The sequence below is a fragment of the Andrena cerasifolii genome, chromosome 14 (genome assembly GCF_050908995.1).
Source record: "Andrena cerasifolii isolate SP2316 chromosome 14, iyAndCera1_principal, whole genome shotgun sequence".
NCBI lineage: Eukaryota > Metazoa > Arthropoda > Insecta > Hymenoptera > Andrenidae > Andrena > Andrena cerasifolii.
The window spans coordinates 8,686,290-8,703,355 of NC_135131.1; the positions used below are offsets into that span (position 1 = coordinate 8,686,290).

A 17,066-nucleotide genomic window follows, 5' to 3' on the forward strand; every position below is an offset into this window, starting at 1 on the left:
GCTAATCTCTCGCCGATTAATCTATCGAGTGTCGCGCGCGCCGGATTCCTCTAATCGTGCCCGACAGCGATATTTCTGCTGTATTCCGCATCGATTTTCATTCGAGACCCGCTTGTTATTGTACGGTTCTCCGTCATCCACTGAATCCAACTCATCCGCGATTCGACTTTAATCGTTGCTTTCGAGCGCGCGATACGTCAAAGTCGCCTAATCTTCAATGCAGTTCCTGCTCATCGTTGAATAAACGTATAGAAACGAGTTAAGCGCGACAGACATCGACGAGCCGCGATTCGCCGCGATGAATGAAGCTGAAAACGTTCAATGAATCTTTTACCTACCACTTCTCGTTAACCAGTAAATCGATTTCGAATGTGCGTGTCGCACGCGTGGCTCGTTAAGCGGTGAGAGAAAAATTCCTCTTGGGACTACTTTAATAACAATTCGCTTCTTTTTCTTTTCATATTACGTGAGTTGCCATACTGAATTAATTTTGAAATTGTCTCGACTCTTTTAAATTAAAATGATATTTTACGGAAAGGGCGGTAGACACTTGTTAGCCTACGGGCGCTAAATCTGCAAATCCGCCCCTGCGTTTAGGAGGAATCAAAGAAAGGTCCTCCTGGCATAAAAATCGCACCTCTTTTCTTACCTTTGCCGTAAGGAGCAAGCAGCAGGAAGTTCACCAAGGCGGCGCCCGTGTCATGGCCGATAAGGGTGATCTTCGTCGGGTCACCGCCGAAGGCAGCGATATTTTCACGCACCCAACGCAGCCCCATGGCGATGTCCTTCAAGGCCAGATTCCCACCCGATCCTGGGGTCCTGTCCGGGTAAGGGCGAGTCCTCAAGAACCCTGGAACACCGCCAAGCATTTGCACAGCCGACGTTTCCCCGCGGATAAACAAGACGCTCCAAATATTTTGGGCGTTCCTATTGTACTATCGGGTCCTTCCTCGATCCTATCTCCCACCCGTTGTCCCCAAATCGTGGCCACGTTCTCGTTTACCGTTTCCTGACGGGAATCGATGCGGCACAAGGGGAACTCGTGCGAATCGGTAAATACATAAATATATATCGCAAATGAAATCTAGCTTTTTATCGAGCCCAGTCGCGCAATAAAGTTGTACGCCGTGGTCGCGGGGTATTTCGCGTGTTGTTTCCATTACAGGGGATCGGAAATTGCGGGGACGGTCGCGGCGTGTATCGGTTATTTTCGCGTTACAGATACTGCGTAATTGAATACGCTAAGGGGGCCGTGAAATATTAATCTTCATCGGGATTTATGAGCATGACGGGGTGCCTCGAAATTATTATACGAAGGCAGTTTGGGAGGGGCGGGGTATCTGGGTACGATTCAACGGGAAGAATAAATGAAATCTCCTTTGTAAAAGTGATTTCGAACGGTGCTGATTGCGTAATCGCTGACGACGTTTGTTTCGGACGCCTGCTTATCTGAACACATCTGCATTTGCGGTAATGGATGAAAGGATAATCGATGGTGGTTGTTGTGGGTACATACCTAAAATTCCTAGACGATAGTTGAGCGTAATCACTATAACGTGGCCAGCACTGGCTAAGACGGAACCGTCGTAGACGTTCCCTGTTCCCCATTCGAAACTTTCCCCGTGGACGTACACCATTACCGCGTACGGTGCCTCCAGCCCTCGGGATCCTGCGAAAATACAAATTCGAAACCATCTGGGCAAATATGGTGGGAACGCGATGATGTCGATGTTGATTCACGAAACAGCGGTCCTAACAAACGTGGGGCTGAAGTAGTACATACTTTCACTCGGTTGTCCTTAAAGGGTCTCCCTACCTTGATGAACGAAAAATGATGCGAACTTTGGGAATTTTTTAAAACGAAACCATTAAATATTTTTACTTCCAGCTTTGTGGCTTTATTTGTCGATCTTTAGAGAATACGAACAAAAATTTGTATGCAAACATAATGGTTATATTCGGAGTTACAGTGCTCCAAATAAAGCGCCTTACAAAAATCATATGCGCATGGTTAGCAGAAAATCAGCCGTGCCGAAATATATACAAATATAGGCATAAAGTTTTGAATTAATATAATTTTACGGTTCCTCTTAAAAAAGTCCCAAATATCACGCTGCTATTCAAGCGGTCAAAGTAGGGAGACCCCTTAACCAACTAAAACATCTATGTTCGGAAATTAAATAAGAAACTAAGGAGTAATTGATTTACTATATATAAGTGACGTAGTAACTTAATAATTACACAATTTGAGTCGAAAGAACGTGTCTTCTTATCGTTGAGAGAATAGAAAAATTAGTACTAAAAATCCTGTTAGATATCCCTTTATTCTGTTACGTTCTGCGCGTTCGTCTCACGCCAGTCAGTAGAAGTGGTCAGTGCTAGAACAGACGAGCCAGGGGTCCATGTTTAATTAGCTCGGCCCGCGCGGGGCTAACGTGGGATAACACTCGCGATTACACCTGACAGTCCTGAATAAGGGTGCCGAAAGCTCGTCAAGGGAAGCGTCACGGGGAAGAAAACCACCGAGGGGTTCAATTGGCTAGATTAAAACACATTCGAGGACTAGGAAGTTTCAGTGAGGAATCAGCAGGGTCAGGGGATTAATTTTCCCCGTAAATCTGTGAATGGTACTTGCAGATCGCACGCTATTGACATCGAGGAAATTACTTGATGCCATTCCTTCGTTCTTCCATATATAAACCCCGCCCATGGAAGACTGATAAATGTCAAAGCACTGTAATCTTTGGAAACAATGGCGGAACTTTAATTATTATAATTTAATACGCAATATTCGGCCACAAGGATTTTGTTTCAACGTTAATCCACATATACAAGATTAAATTTGAAACAATAACCTTGCGCAAACACGTTTCGTAAATGTATTCTTTACACTCCCTCGCAGCCCCGACAATCGTGCAAACCCGATGAGTTACGAGGAAATTTATTAAATAAGATTTAATGGGCGAATAAATTCGAGCCGTTACAACGTTATCGCGACCGACCGACATTACGACCGGCATTATTTATTCCGTTACAATTACTTCATATTTGGTCGCGGGTTTTTGACACGTCGCGGGCTACATTTTCCGTTACCAGCGTTAAAAGTATCTTACCGGCGCGGAACGACGCGTAATTAAACGTTACAGAGATAAGGATTCGTTCCGCTGTTTCATAAAGGAAACTGTCAGCGGAGGGGAAATCGTGACTCGGTTGAGTTGGTTGGATTTCAATTCATTAGATAGGGAATTGTTTTACGCTCTGGTTTCGCGATGTCAGTTTGCTGCGCGCCCTTTTTCGCGTGCAGTGGGAAACTGTGTTGTAATCTCTTCCGTGCAAGAGGATCGTTCGTTTTTATTAATTCTCTAGTTCCGTGCCGCGATTGCAGGTTGCTCGATTCTTTATCACGATGCTATCAGTGCGCCGGGTACCGTAACACTACATTCCAGTACGAGATGAGAGAGTGTCGTGGACAAGAAAGGGAACGATGGCACAAGTTGTGAGTTTTAAGTGGAATTGTTGATAAATTGGTAAACCCGTACGAAGCTTTGGAATAATTCGCAGACGTGCAAAATATGGGGAGGTGCAATTGATTCGTACGTCGGAAGAGCGAAGGAGGAGAGAAATAAAGGAGCGCAAGGGGAGGAGGTCGGTCTATGGTCAGACGAGCCAGTACATCACCACGAGTGAAGATATATCTCTCTGTAACTTTTCGCGTGTGCTTTATTTTAAAAATTGCTTCAAGCGAAAGCTACCCAGACTGAAAGGAGCATCACGAATTTGTACACACCCTTCAGTAATTTCATTCAAGACCCTTAATTTACACCATCGTTCGCTTCCTTATCAAAACCCAATGAGCCTAATAAGAAAATTATACCGAAATGTTTCACACTCAACGAAGTCTCAGAAATATTATTATTAAATTTCGTTGCCCGTGCAGAATTGAAGTTGGAATCATCCTACTTCGCATGAAATTTGTGTATATCGGGTTAGATTAAAATATGATCCAGTGGCGTAAGCGTTACAAACGCGTCGTAACATAATGGAGTCTGGCGCGGAGCCGCGCAATTATCGAAAACGATTTTCAGCCCAATTAGTCGACCTCGTTTATGCAGTTTAGCTGTCACCTCGTAATCCCTCTCCGAAGTATCGTTAATCGCGTTTCTATCGCGGCTAAATATCGCTCTTTAACCGGGCACGGCCGGAGCGGAAACGAGCGCGAAACGATGAGCACGCGACGTCGCTTTTATTGGTTTCGTGGAAAATTGAATTTCTCTATCGTGTTACAATCCGGTCCACCGATTTAATTGGCGGCCCCTCGCGTTTGTGCGACCACCTCCCCGCTCCCCCCCTCCGTCGTCGAAACCGACAAATAACAACGCGACTATCGCGCGCCATTTTTCGAGTACACTATCGATTAGAATTCTCTTGCCTAGCCCGACCAAATCAATCAGAATCGATCGAGCTCGATAAAAATCGAATGCTCTGAATCGATGCCAGTCGAAATTAACAGAAATCCACAAGTAGACCGAACTCTAAACAGTTTTATTAATTTTTTAGCTTTAGGAATATGGGATGGACCGAAGGTAGCCAATTATATTGAAAAAGGGATAGGGACTTGGGTTCCCTGAGGTGCAGGAAATTATAGTTTTGTAATTATCGTCTATTATGAAGCAAGTTTCGCGAGCTAGTATACCAGGCTTTTCGAACGACAATTCGATGAAGTTCGCGTCGCAAATTTGACTTGCAACGTTCGTCGAATGATATACGAGGTCCGTGGCTCTTACCTCGCCGATAATACCAGGCATAAAGGTACTAATTACTTTGGGACTAATTACTTCGGGAAGTAACTTGTTTCGTAATACCATACGCGGCACCGTATACAGATGATAGATACCAGCTCAAAATTCCGTGCCCGCGTGTTATTAACGCGAGTTAATTAATTACGAGTATTACACACAGACTTTATAATACTATCTTCGAGACACAAGGGCGAAATTCCGGAGTTATTAATGCGCTACACGTATTTCCCTTTAGTTCGGGTTCGTTAGTTCAATTTCCGCGTAGAATAACATTATGCCGACGTAATTTTACAACAACCAGCTCCCGAATTTAGGAAACAATTATACAAGCCCCTTACGCATTTTTGCACGATTTCGAAAGTCCTCAGAAACACCTCGGAGACCCAGAAACTTATAACCAATACAGGCCGCGTTACTCTATAATTTACATGCATAAATCTTATCGCCGCAACGGTCCCCTTAATGCACATGTTAAATTTAAATTTTATGTATCAGCTCCGCCTGAACCCCTGCCTGCCTATCAAGGCTTTGAGAAATTCTCAACGACCTACATCGAGATTTCCAAGCCCGTTTCCAACGGCGATAGAATTGCTACTCATTTCGATTACCATAGACGTGTGTGGATTAAAAGCTCGGGGAAAAGTTTCTTATCCTCACCGCTGCCGGGTATGTACAGGTTCAAAAAGAGGCAGTCCTCGCTCTGATTGGTCAGGAACATGTGCAAACGCTTCAGCTGCTGGTACCTGCCCAGGGACATTTGCAACAGAGCAGCTGTGTCATTGCTGATGTCTGGAAAGTGCTGGGGGCAGACCGCGCCAAAGGAATCCGCCAGCTTGATGCCGTCCCAGGGGATCGGTGAGATCGGTGGCCGAAAACGCAAGTCCCCCACAGGGGGTGCCGCGTACGGTATGCCTCGGAACACCTCCACAGGGTCCAAGTGTCTGCTGTTTAATTCCTGCAACACGGAATCGAGGAATTCGCCGAGTTAGAAATGCGGCGATTCAGCTCGCAATTAGTCGGGAAAGTTCACATTTCCGTCGGTTTACTTTGCCGTGCAAGTGAATCTTATGAATCGAAAGCCTTGGGCGAGGAACTACAGTTAAGCGAAAAATCAAATACTCGCTAAAGACTGATTTCCCCACAGTATGTTGGAAGAAACGAGGGGCGAAAGGGGTGACTTAATTTCGTTCAAAATTCCAAGATTTCCGGATAATTTGGAACGTTATAATTTTGGTGTTAAATACACTCCATGGCACGAGATCGTGTTTTTTTTATTTCAACGTAAGTATGACTCAGAATTTTTTATTTCGTCTTCAAAGTGTTTACTAGAAAGGTCGTACTAAATCGCACTGACGAACCTCGGAATTATAGCAACGACAAAAGTGGCTTGTTACTCTGATCGTTGCCCAGAGGGCTGATAGAGAGCTTATCTGAGAATCATACCTCTGCTATAGTAACATGGAGTTAGACTCGGTGTCCTGTATTTGATCCGCAGAAAACGTGCTACCGGTGCCCGCGTTACTGCAAACTAATTACCTAATTACCCTCTGCGTTTCGATTATCTCTGGTTTACGGGGGTTCACTGGATTGCTACGATCCACAGATGCTGTGCTGTTTCGACGCTGTTCCGAGCGAATAAATAATTCCTCTGCCAACGTTTCGATTCCTCGTTCTCTTCGAAGAACTGTAATTAACTCTTAGCGAGGGAATATTGTAACAAAAGCACGGAAAATTCATTTTACTCGAACAATATACCTACGTTGGCGGAAGAATTTTTAATCACTCGCCCCTACCCCTGTACTTACTCCTCAAACGTTTTAAAACACTTTAATGTGGTTTCACCGGATGGTAATCTTTTGCACACAAACCCTGGTACCGTCACCCGCATTATTACAAGTGACACGTGCACTTCTATCAGCGGCGCCTTTATCCTCACCACGTTTTATCGTGAAACTCGCGTGACACGTTTAGCAAGCCCAGCATCGACGCTAACGAAACTCGATAATTGCTTTCGTTAGACGTAATTGCAGTGGGGAGGGGAAAAAGATTGCCATTCGCCGGCTTTCTTGGAAGCAATTATACCAGAAGAGCTAATAAATCTCGTTTGGTACGCGTCGACGTTAATTGCAGCCCCGGGTTGCCGCGAGGAAAAGAGATCGTCCCTTCCACGCCCGCCCCTCGCCATTGAACAGGACGATGGAGCCACATCGAGTTCAAAATCACGAATTCCCATTAACGGGAGGGCCCCCGCGATGTTACCGGGCGAATAATAAAGAGGGCAAGGCAGGGCTGGTGGGACGTGAAAAAATTTTTGCTCCCCGGCCTTATTCTTGCTCTAGAGCACTCTATAATTATGGCGACCCTTTCATCCAGAAATTCCAATCTCGATGAGAAATTCTTACATCCTTATACCGCCCCCCTGGAATATTATCGACGACCCCTTAATAATATCAGCAAACAACCAGCTCGAAAATTCTCCTCTCTAATTTCACTGGAGTCCCCTATCGAATGACCAACGCGAGGTAGAAATATTGAAATGTCTGCGGAGGGCGAATGGTTTCAGTAGATTTACGATTTTACATTAATCTGGAAATCACTGTTTCAAATCAACAGTGACCATTGAAGCCTGGCAGCGGCGCTCCTATTAAAACAAAAAAGCGAAACGATAATTGTGACAGAAATGGCTGGGCAGAGAGGGTGGCAACGGGGAAAATATTTAAAAATTGCTCTCCCCGGCGAGCCGACCTCGTTCGCGCGCGCGTTAAAAATTAACGACTTTCACCTGGTCGTCAGCGCTCGTCCGCGAAAATGCCTATGAAGCAACACGCGTTGACGCGTTATTTATCCTCGTGAGACCGCCGATTTCCCGCGTCACCGCGATTGATTTCTGCCCGCGTCGCGACCGCCTGCACGCTCGCGCAATTATCGCTTCTTTTCTCTGTCCCGTCGAACGTGTCTCGCCCTCGTCCTTTCCGGCGACATTTTCGATCGAGGGCCACGGGAACACTGGCGCTCGCACGATCGACAGTTGATTCTAAACAAATTTTTCAACGAAACGAACGAGACTACTCGTTTCGAAATATTATTTTGTTTCTCAACTAAATATACACTTTTCAAATAATTTAAGCATTGAACATGGCAAGAAGGAGTGGAAAGATGCGACGAATTCCTGTGACTGGATTCTGGGAGGGAGATACAGTGGCGCAGAGGATAAAGAGGCAGAATCAGTAGTAGAGGTGTGTGGTTTGTCAGACACGCAGCGTTTTAAATAGATCCCTTCGCACAACTCTGTGTAACTTTCGAGGGGAGCGCTATTCCGAGAAGTGTTTCAGGTAAAAGTTACTGAAAATAGTGAAACCTATACTCCACGTTGTTTTATTTTTTACCAGCAAAGCACCGAGAAAAACATTCTCGTGCAATTAAGTTCGAAAGGTAGACACACCCTCCGCGTAGGAAGAAATAATTCTAGGATACCTTCAGGAGCACTGCAATCCAAACTTCCCAAGCGGGTGTAATAAAAAATGGACTCGCTGAGCCGCAGAAACTATAAAATAATTTTCGCGCAAATATATTCCACGGTAAAGAATCTGGCGAGTTTGCAACTCAGCGGCCTGAGCATCGTAAATATTTCTGTGGACTCGCGACAGAATATTTCGCTGTCCGAAAAAAAAAAAACGCTGAAAGCTCGCATTAACGCGACAGAACGCAAGGGAAAGAGGAAAAACGGTGGAAACCATGGGAAAAAAGAAGCGGCGCGCTGCTACTGCAACTTGGGCCGCATAATGCATTTACCGACGCACGAACGCTCGACTGCTCGTGCTTAAGAATTAAAGAGCAGATCTGGGCCACGGCAATAAATAGATCGACTAGAAAAATCCCAGACGAGCTACGTTTATGGAGAGAGCGAGCCGCATTCTCCCGCTCCGGTTCACGCGAGCAATTTTCCGCTAATGCTTCCGTGAAAGAAAGATTCTACACACACATGCTGCACCGTGAAATTGCACTGGACTTGAGTACGCCTACGTTCAAGCCACAGTAAAGCGGCAGCAAATTCGACTTTCCATATAAGAAAGAAAACATGAAAATTGAAAAGCAACCGTTAGTAATCAACTGCCCAGGTTCGCAGCTTTGCCATCTTCGATTCCGCACTATCAAAAACAGATCCCCCCCACATTCAATCACAGGACCGGAATTTTTTACTCCACTTTCGATCCCCAGTTTCCGAACTAGAAGCTCCCTGATCTTGAGCACCTAGAAATAAGGGGGTCGCAGACGTTCAGCCCTCAAGATCGCACGCTTGCGTCCCAGGGAATTTACGTTCAGGGATTATCGATCTCGAGCAGGCTCGCCACTTTATCTCGCAGCAGGCAGCACTTAGCACTCTTACGAGGGTTTCTTTTACATCCTGCCATTATTTATGTAACAATGCTGATTTATTTGCCGGGGCTTGCAAAGATCAAGGTGACAGAGCTAGCTCACTGCGCAACCATCGCATCTCCCGCCCCCACGGTTGGAAAATTCACGGACATTTTCATTCGCGCGCGCGCTTACCGGCGATAAAGTCACTAAAACGCGCGGCAGCTGCCGCGATTCACCGTGTCGCGTACAATCGGCATGTAAACTGCTAAGCATTTTATTATGCGCCATTGTCGGGCTCGCGCGCTCCGAGAACGTACGACCTGGCCAGGAAAGCGTATACAATGTCCATCGTTGCAGCGCGACGTAATGTCATCGTTCCGTAATTATGGCGGTATTACCGACCGGCTATTATTATTGCCAGATTACTATGGAGGACGCATATATGTACAGGCAACGGCTGTTTGAGCGTCGGGTCAGCGTAACCATAATTACCAGCCGTGATTAAGGTAACGCGATCGGCTAGATGAAATGCATTGTTGTGGCAGAGTTGACGGAAAAATCGCCGGGAGCAATTGCCTCCTCCATTCAAACTGTCCTCGATAGTGGGCTTCGTACCATCGCGCGGTCGATCATTATTTTCTGGAGGGTTGTAGTGGAATCTGTTAAAGGTCTGGGCACGGCGATCTCGAAGGGTAGTTGTGGAGTGAAATTTTTAATTTCTGGGATGATGCAGAGATGCTTATGTGCGCGTGGATGCTAGATTTTTAATTATTTAGAGTTCAAGATATTTAGATATGCCATCGATGAGGTACTGCAACTGTTTGGCTGTTCTCTATGATCTCAGAATTTGATCGCGAGAAACGGAAGTGCTGTGTGTATATCTGTAGGGGGAGCAAGTAAGAATGAAGTTGTAAAAGTTGCTGGACAAAGATTTCTTGGATGAAAAGACTCGAGCTTGATATAGCACTGTTGTAATTCCTTCTTCGAACGTTCCCGCGTCGAGTCAGATCCCTGACAAGTCACTCATTAAGCTTTTTATCCCTCCGGCTAGCATAAAAGGGGGAAATAAGCCGCGCGATACGTGAGGGGACTACGTTAACTCAGGAATCATTATAATCCCGTTCCGAGGCGTCAATTTTCCCTCGAAATCAGTGGCGTACAGACGTGATCGTAATTCTCATTATCGCCAGGACGCGGAGAACTTTCGGCTGCGCGAGGGTGTAGAGGGTCTAAATAATCTGACTCGCAAACGTTCCGAGAAAAAAAAAAGATAGCCAGACCCCTGCAAATAAATTGGAAGGAAGAGAAAGAGCCATTCAAACAAGGGCCGCGGAGGGTGAACGGAGAAATACTTAACGAGTTTGTTCCGGAACTTCCGCTGTCGATGGGAGCTCCAGAGACGACGGAAACAAATGTGCGCAGTTGCTAAATGAGAGGAATCGCTGAATGACAGAAATCTGGTCTTCACTGCGGAGGAAGATTTAGAGGCGGAAAATGTTTTTGATGAAACCATGTCCACGTAAGTGCACCCTTACAATCTCTCTTCCAGTCTCGAATACTGTTCAGCTTTCCCCTAGAGTCCCGAGGAAGAAGTCAAAAGCTCGCGAAGGCTTCCCGTGCCCGATTTTGATTTCTAAAATCCTCGAGGCTCCGGGCTGATTCGAATTATCTTAACCAGCGACCGATGCAGCGAAACGATTCGCAACAACAATGTTTTCCCGCCGGCCGGGCGCGTGTACAGAACTCGATCGTGCGAAATGGACCGAACAGAGAAATGACCGGCGCGAGCTGCGAGCGCGTTACGACGTAATGTAAAGGCCAGCCGGGCATGTCCCGGGCGAAAAACTTTTCTCGTTATCCATCCATCCAGCTGGGAACTGGCCAGGCTAAAAACGCCTGGTAAATTACGGATCTGTAGTTCGCGGAAAAGCACCCAGCACGCTGATCCCTGCGTACGCGCGTTACACTCTGCCTCGCAGTCCCTTGCCCCCCTTTTGCTTTTAATTCCTGCGAATTTGCGCGTTTATCAACAGCGCGATAAGTGCACGAAAATGTCGGTATCAAGTCCTCGTCACTTTGGGTCGATTTACCTTAAATCGCCAGATTAGAAGTAAGATTTAAAATCAAGGGGGGAGACGGTGATGTATTGCTGAGGAGGTTTAAACTTCCCGGACGGATCCGATAAGAGATCGAATAAAAGGCGGCCCCGATAACTCGCGGATACTTTCAACGCGAACGAAATTGCCTGTCCCCCTTCCGTCACGACACCGTATTGCCTATAAAATCATTCGACGTTCATCGATCCTGCCCTTCTTGTCGATATGAATATCTATCGGCTGGCAATCGACGTCCTAGCTGCCAGCGTGGCGATTGCCGATAGTAAACGTGTCTGTCTCGTCACGGAATCGTCATTGACGATTTGTCAGTGTTTGTGGAATTTCTGAAACGCGTATACTCATCTTCTCTTCGAACGTACAGACAATTCTCGTTCGAGTCTAGCCTTCTAACTTGTACATTTTGCTGGAGACCTCGTGGCAAAGCTTCTACGGTCAGAACGAAATAAAACTGGCCACTCAAGAGCAGTGGAATGGTGGATGTAGACCATCACTGATCTCGAGGGGCCGTTCGATTCTGTTTCTGGTTATGGGATCGATGATAAGGTGCTTTGACGGTGGATTTCAAGCTCGTTTCGAGGGTCACATATTTCTTATGCTACCCCATGTGTGCTGAATAAAAATTGCGGTGGAAATGTCACTGGAACGATACTCGATCCAGCCATCGTTAGACGTTCGCGCAAGAGTGGAGGGAATTTTTCGGATATCCATCCTGGCGATTTCGGTACATCTATTTCCGATGCCAGGGATATTCAGCCTCTACCTGGCAACCATTTCGCTCGATGGTTCCTTCCCTCCCTCCGGCCTCGTTGGTAAAATGCGAGGAATCGATACACTCAAATATTCTATGAATACCTTGGCAAAGATTTCCGAACGCTACGTAACGACACTTATATCCATCCAGGAATTATTTATCCCGTTGGACGCGTGTTCCGTGCTCAAAGCACGGTCAGCTTCCCCTTTCTCTCTCTCTCTCTCTCCCTCTCCCCCTGGTATCGCGTACGTGTTACACGCATTATCATATCGCCGGCTGGCAGCCAGCTTTTTAACGCTTCGAGCGCGGGCGAATTTTATTCGCTGTTTGATCCTGTTTCCGTGACGCAATCTGCTTCTCGCACACGGAACCCTTTGAGATTCCGTACGTGCACGCATTATGCATTCAGTATGCAAACCGTGTTGAGTGCATGATCGATGCTCTCCCCCTTTATTTCGTTCCTGTGCTCAGCGTTCAGAAACCTCCGCCTCGCGCTTGATATTGCTAAGTAAAAGGCGCTCGAGCTTCGCCGGTGCTCGAGCCGTTTCAAAACGATTCCAGCGTACGATGAAGGAGGTGGTGATTCCCCGTGATAAAGCGGATCGAATACGTGCGATGAAACTCTACCCCGCGACGCTTCGTTTCCGCGGTAAATAACAGCTCGCACATTTCTGCGATCTTTCGCGATTGGATTCTCTAAAAACTCGGGCAGCTCTAAACAAATTTTATAAGATCGCTTTAAAAATCGTTGCTATTTCCGAAGTAGCCCTCGAGCCATCCTAAACAACGTCCCAGAATATGCTACTCGCGAGAAACGTATTCTGACCAGTGCCGCACGAGTGGACACGATACTTCGCGATTGAAGCTTGAAGCGTGGCTCTTGCTATGCGCGTCACGCGACTAAGGAAAGAGGAATCGATGCATACCTGAAGAATCCCACGTATCTGCCCGCTCTTGGTCTCGACGATGCGCGAGGCATAGCGGATTTGCGCGGCAGCGCGCGCCACCCCGCAGCCGGTCAGGACGAGGACAGCGATCAGGACGAGGCAGCAGCCTGTCGGCGATGGGGTGCACGTTGAGCTGCTCAAGGACCTCGTGGCCAGCGGCCTCTTCCTGGCCGCCGGCTGGCATGGCAAGAGCATGACAGCATTTGCTGGCGGCCACCCGAAGCGACGCCAGCAGCATAACCGTGGGAAGCGACTTTAGCCACGGCCGAAGGTCTGCCTCGGTATCGCCAAGATGATCGCCGCGAGTAGCCCTGAATTTCAATTAATCGAACGGGTGCTTGGACTTTGCTGGCATTGGATGGATACAACGTTGGATATATGTTAGTTATTAGAGCTCTGATCAGGGTGATTCAGAGGAGAAGTCTGACTTATCGTTGAGTTATACTACTGCTTTTCTGTATTCACACTGCCACGGAGTTTTTTTTTAGGATCGAATCGGCGAATGGTAAGAAGGGAATATAGATCTAGATTTAGTCTTAGAATGCTTGAAATAGTTAGGTGGCAATGCGAATTTAGGAATAGGGTAAAGGGCCCAAAGTTCGTCCCCCACTTGTGTTTGACCCTGTTCAGGGTGTGTGAAGTATTCGAATGAGCTGGAAATTGGTATGGATTTTCTTTGAACGTTAGTCTATGTATCCACGAATCGCAAAATGTAATTATGTCATGTCAATGCGAGATAATAAACAGAATGTGAAAAAGTGCAAAATGTAAAATCGTGAAACAAGTGTTTATAATTTCGGCTCCCAAGAAAGTCGAGAAATACAGGGGGACGAAATTAGGCGTCTTCGGGCCCTGACTGATGCGTCGCACGATTGGTCTCTACGCGTACGCGATCTATGACGCGACGCTTCGTGGACAGACGGCCTACAGGCTGTTGTTGCTAGCCCTCGCAATCTAAATCCAGGTTCCTACTTCAGAAAGCAAACTCAGACCGTAAGAGAAGCTCGCAGCCATGATATTGAACACATTCGCGCCTCAAGGGCTCCGTACGCCCGGCGACGTCGGAAGATTGCAGTCGGACGTACCTGAGGCGTGCCCCGTCACCGGAAGGGATGGAAAAGTATTTCGAATCGGCAGCTACGGCTTCCCAGCTATTTCGCAGGCCATCCGAGTCGTCGCAGGCGAATCACTTTGTAACTTCGTTATGCAAAACGGCGCGCCCCTGTGCGCCTTCCGCGCTCCTTACTCGGGGGCCGCGGCGGGTTCTCTTTCTGGGTGCAAGTTAAATTGCACTCAAAACATCTCGTGAATGACAAAACACGAGCGGTTCCGTCTCCAACGGAGTTCCATGGATCTTGGCGAAGCAGACGCGGCTGTTCCCGGTTGGATCTGAAACAAACAGGAGCCGAGTGTGTCAGACCGGGGCTGTGTTGGTGGGCGAGGGGTGTGTGCAACAGTGGCACGAAGGATACAGGGTGGAGATAACGGTAGCCACGAGCGAACACTGGAGGCGGACGGGGCGGTGGGGCGGAGGGGGTGAAAAAGGAGAAGAAGCTTGATCAGAGGGATGCCCTGCGGGGAAGGCAAGTTTCCTCGGAGCAATCAGTGCCTCGCCACGTTCCTGCTTCGACCACCTACTACCCCTAACGTCTAAACCAACGACGATACATCCTCGACGGTATTCCCTGCCTTCCTCTCTCCCACCTGTCTTTTTTACTCCCCTAACAATTTGGGGATTCAGGGCAATGCGCTCCGCGTTCTGATTCCCGAGAATCTCTCCCTCCAGGGGCATAGACATATACTCCTGTCGGGATAATGGCCGCTTAACTTGATAGCGGTTTTTGGGGCTGCACGTGTAGACACGCTGGGCCTCTCAGCGTCGCGAAGTCAGGAACGCGCTGGAGAAATAGATCTTTAAGCTTGGCAATCTTGCAGGGACAGTGGAGGATTAAACGAAGCTTGGGCTTCGGATGAAGTCGAGATTGGCGCATCGAGTGTGCTAGCAACACTCTGGGTTATGGTAGAAGTTGGTATTTCCAATGGGAGGTATGGGAGGTTGATGGAAGTTTGATTGAAATTATTTGCTATTTTATAGGTTACAGAGTTGGGGAGACCGGGGCTGGTTGTCTCAAGGGGTAGGTTCACTAATTTTTAATAACTTTGCACCATATCCTCTACTGCGGGAAGATTCACTGTAGAAAGAAGTCACTTCTACTGTGCCATGCATTTTGTCGAAAAATTGACTGCGTAAGTAAATATTTTTTCTTAAAGACTTTATGTTTTCACGCTCTATATAGTTACAATAGAATAAATGCTGAGGGACTATTTTAAAGTATCTTTATTAGACGATCTATTGACATAGTATTTTTGTTTATACATAAATAATTGAAGGTTATATAGATTATTGAAGTCAAAATGATCGGTCTGGGCTGGTGGACTAATAACGTTAAGGTTTAATTTGTTATTTTTTTATTTAGAAAGCAATTTTTATTTTTGTTTAAATTTCACTATGTTATAAATACATTATAATTTATGTTTAAGTTGAAAAATTTTTCAGTTTATTATTAAAATATGACAGAAAGAAATTAATATTTTATAATGAAACACCTCTTGTAACATTTTGTTATTTTATTACCACTGAGATAAGTTACTAATAACATTTTCTTAACTGATTCTACCTATAGTCAATCTACCCAATACTGTAAGTCTGCTTGACCAGCATGGAAGGTGTTAGAAAAACATTAAAATACCTTAATCGTTGTCACATTGAGTGAACTTTAATAATTTAATCAGATAGCCAAATGTATGCTCTATCAAATATACTAACCGGTTTAATGATATTTCGTCCACATAATTTATTAAAAATCAAAACCTGAAAAACTAGCCTACCAGCCCCGGTCTCCCCTAAATCGAGGTAGCTCGTAATTTCATGAAACATTTATGAAGTATGCATATTCGCTTTATCTTAATGTTGGTTGGTGTGATTAATAAGAAGTTAGTTGTAACAAGTATGAGCTTCAAATTTCGATAAAATTCTGTGGAAAACATGCTGCCCCAATCTCACGGTCCTCGCGTGCTCATTGAAAGTTCCAGATAAGAGCGCGCAAGCCGACGGTGGATTACAGTTTAAAGAGGGAAACGGGGTAACCCGCTCGAACACGATCCAAAATCGTTATTCATGCTGCTAACGAAACGATTTGTCAAGTTTATCGTTAATGGAGGCTTCGTGAAAGTTCCGCGGCGTTTCGACCACTGCCGCGGCCGATAAAAATGTCGCGTGACTCCCCGGACTTACTTAATATGACTTATGCTTCCTCGCACGTGATACGGTGACGCAAACGCGACGTCTGCAATTAGTCAGTATTTAATATTCCGCCTAGCTACGACGGGGAGCTCCGCCCCGGCGCTATTATAACAATATTTCTCCAATTAACACTTGGAAATTGAAATTCACTTGGAAGCTGAGTTGGGATTCACCACCACCCACCGCTACGTCTGCTGCCTCCAAAGACCTAAGAAAGGCAGCACTTCATTCAGAAGCTAACCCCCCGTCTCTCAGGCGTATAAATTCAACTACCCCTTCGCCAGTGTTTCGCAGAGAAGTGAAAGTAGTTCGGTCGGGCGATCAAACGGGTCAGAACAGCGAGGCAGGTGAACCCGTTTATAACCAACTCACCAGGGGGACGTTCCCGCTGCCAAGTCGAGGAATCGAAGTTCCGCTAATTTAATTCCGAGTCTCAATTATCGGTCGCGTCGGATTCCCCAGGCGGCTCTAACTTTCAACCCTCCGCGCGCAACACCCCGGTGGGGAGCAACGGCCGCCGAACGTGTAATACAGCCGCGAACCAGCCCCCTTGTATTCCGCCACTTTATCCCGGGATTGACGTTTCATCCGCGGGAACCGACAGACCAAGGAACCAGGAAGGATTGCTCAGTGCCCGCGCGCTGCTATCAGACACTCGGGAATAGAGCGAGGGAGCGAAAGAAGGGGCGACAAAACCGTGGCTGGAGGGTGCAACTGTTCAACGAGACTGTAACGTTGCAGAAAACTCGAAATGGCTTTAATAGAAATACCGCGGATGCCCCTGTACAA

At 46.6% G+C, this 17,066-nt stretch overlaps 1 protein-coding gene across 4 annotated transcripts in view; it reads right to left on the reverse strand.

The window, feature by feature from the left end:
* Nlg-5 (neuroligin 5) overlaps positions 1–17,066 on the reverse strand; it is a 158,710-nt gene that overhangs the window by 16,109 nt on the left and 125,535 nt on the right. For all 4 annotated transcript variants that reach the window (XM_076827164.1, XM_076827162.1, XM_076827163.1 and 1 more), the window contains 5 exons: positions 14,059–14,362; positions 12,953–13,284; positions 5,457–5,754; positions 1,517–1,669; positions 650–850 (listed from right to left, as the gene is read on the reverse strand). In XM_076827164.1, coding sequence (XP_076683279.1) covers positions 650–850; positions 1,517–1,669; positions 5,457–5,754; positions 12,953–13,168 — 868 coding nt within the window. In that variant the 5' untranslated portion in view covers positions 13,169–13,284; positions 14,059–14,362. The remainder of the gene's footprint in view (positions 1–649; positions 851–1,516; positions 1,670–5,456; positions 5,755–12,952; positions 13,285–14,058; positions 14,363–17,066) is intronic.